Here is a 2,399-nt window from a genome sequence, read left to right as displayed (position 1 = left end):
GCAGAGGAATGTTTGAAGCAAGCAAATGACTTGAGTGGTTTGTTGCTACTCTATTCTTCTTTAGGAGATGCTGAAGGAATAACCCAACTTGCCTCTCTTGCCAAAGAGCATGGGAAAAACAATGTTGCATTCCTCTGTTTATTTATGTCGGGCAAATTGGAGGACTGCCTTCAACTGTTGGTTGAGAGGTAATATTAGTGATCATCTTTGTCTTGCTGTTATACCTATTGATTACTGTGATTATATCATAAATCACAAGTTCTTCCAGCAATCGGATACCTGAAGCTGCATTGATGGCTCGCTCCTATCTTCCCAGTAAGGTGTCAGAAATTGTTGCTCTTTGGAGAAAGGACCTTAATAAGGTTGTCATTTATTGTATCATATTTGCACATGTTTTGAATGTTGGGAGTTGTGGGTTGTGTTAATGATCTTCTGCAGCTGTGTATTTTTCTTCTCTACGTTTTAAGAAAGTAGAAATTAAGGCCAATAGTATAATGGAAGTTGTGATGCAATTATCTGATTCACAACTTCCGAATTTCATTCTCTTTAAAGGTTGATCCTCACTGGTTATTTATTTCACTGTGAAAATAGTATATCTTGTTTCTAGTTTATTAATATGTCAGTTAGAACTAGGAAAACATGATGTTTTCAAGTTCGACCATATCAACATTCTGACATCTATGTTGTCGTTCCAAACTCTAATATTGCATTTGTTCTTGATCCAGTCCTGAGTCTTTGCAGATTTTGAGTACATTTCTTTTCTTGCTCTTCCCCCATTACCCTTCTTATTCTAAAGATTCTAAAAAAAGGTGAAAAACTGTTTATCCTTTTTTTAGGTGGTTGAGTCACAGATATTTGATGTTTGATTGTCTCTAACCTTCTTTTCTACTTTTGATGAGTGTAACTAGAATGCAAAAGTGTTATATCAAGTCATATGGAGTTTAACAATTTAGCTTGAATAGACATGCTGATCCTACTATGGTAAAAAATTGTTTTTGAAAAAAATAAATAATTGGAGTTATGTTAGAACAATTGTCTACAAAAGGCCGTTTATATAAATAAATCGTACATAACAGTAATAGAAGCCACTTCTATTATATAGATTTTGGGAGTTTCTGTTAAATTCTCAAAGTCTTCAGTTATGTGGGAAGATCTTGAGTCGAGAGGTTTATCACAACCAAACATGGCACCCTCACAACCCCCCGTGAACTAGAAATTTTTCCATGCTACATTCTCAATGTATTTTATGAAATTGTACATCTCAGTGTATTGTTTTGTCCTTGGTGTATCCTGGCATAAAAATTACATACATTCAAGCGGCAGATAAAGAACAGGGTTATATACATCTAATCCTGTTAAACCTTCAATTGCATTATGGTGTTGAAACATATATTTTCTTGGATTTTGTTTTGAGTATACTCAAAGACCTTCCTTTCCAGCCTTTTTTTTTGATTTACCTTGAAAAATGAATGCAAGAGATATCATTGTTTAAAAAAATGTTGTACTTTTCTTCATACAAGTGACTAGTATTATGAGCTGTTTGTGCTTTTCTAATAATTAAACAGTGAGGAACTTTTTCATTATTTGACCGGGTCCCACTGTTGAATACAACTTACAGATAAATCCAAAAGCTGCAGAGTCCCTGGCTGATCCGGAAGAGTATCCAAATTTGTTTGAGGATTGGCAAATTGCGGTTGCTGTTGAATCCAGAGTCTCTGGGATGAGGTGTCTTTGTATATCTTTTAGTTGATAAGCTACTTGTGAATAATATGAACAAATTTGTTGTCATTCCATTTCATTTCTCCTGCCTTAAATCTAACTCCATGCATCATAGTGGATCATGTTCATTCCATTTAATTTAGCTTTATTATCTTTCTTGACTTTTTTATTAAATGTTAGTTTATTTTATACTAGCTGTCCTTGCATCTTTTTCTTGGGGGCATGGTCATAAATTGGCATGCTCTGAGTAATCTTTGAAGTTTGGTTATGTTAGGACTTGATATTAAATTCTTCCAATTATTTTGCAGGGGTAATTATCCTCCGGCAGCTGAATATTTACAACATGCGGATAGATCAGTAGCAAGTCTTGTGGAGTCCTTCAGAAACATGCAAATGAATGAAGAACCATTGGAAAATGGAGGCTTGGATCATGAGGTATGTGTATGTTTTTGCCAGCTTTACTGATTTCTATTCAAAACAACCAAGAAGAATGCCCTGCATTTAATTTTGCTACGTTTGATCTCTGCTATTTTTTTAAGTTTTACTTCAGCAAAGCAGCAAGTTAATTTCAAACTGGCAAAGAATAGTGTTACCTTTTACATTTTCCAGATGGTTCCAGACTCTAATGTTCCATACTGTATTTTTTAGACTTTGTATAAGTTTTCTTGTTGGATCTTTAT

General features: G+C 34.3%; 1 protein-coding gene across 1 annotated transcript; it reads left to right on the top strand.

The window, feature by feature from the left end:
• The first annotated feature begins 6 nt into the window (after positions 1-6).
• On the top strand, positions 7-2,393 carry LOC111387739 (coatomer subunit beta'-2-like). Its single transcript, XM_023012322.1, has 4 exons — positions 7-188; positions 269-362; positions 1,619-1,725; positions 2,028-2,393. Exons 1-4 carry the CDS (start codon positions 145-147, stop codon positions 2,182-2,184), a joined length of 402 nt encoding a protein of 133 aa, XP_022868090.1. The 5' UTR covers positions 7-144; the 3' UTR covers positions 2,185-2,393.
• The last annotated feature ends 6 nt before the right edge of the window (positions 2,394-2,399 follow it).

Source organism: Olea europaea, unplaced genomic scaffold (assembly GCF_002742605.1).
Source record: "Olea europaea var. sylvestris unplaced genomic scaffold, O_europaea_v1 scaffold4223, whole genome shotgun sequence".
NCBI lineage: Eukaryota > Viridiplantae > Streptophyta > Magnoliopsida > Lamiales > Oleaceae > Olea > Olea europaea.
This window is presented reverse-complemented; position numbering and strand designations above follow the sequence as displayed.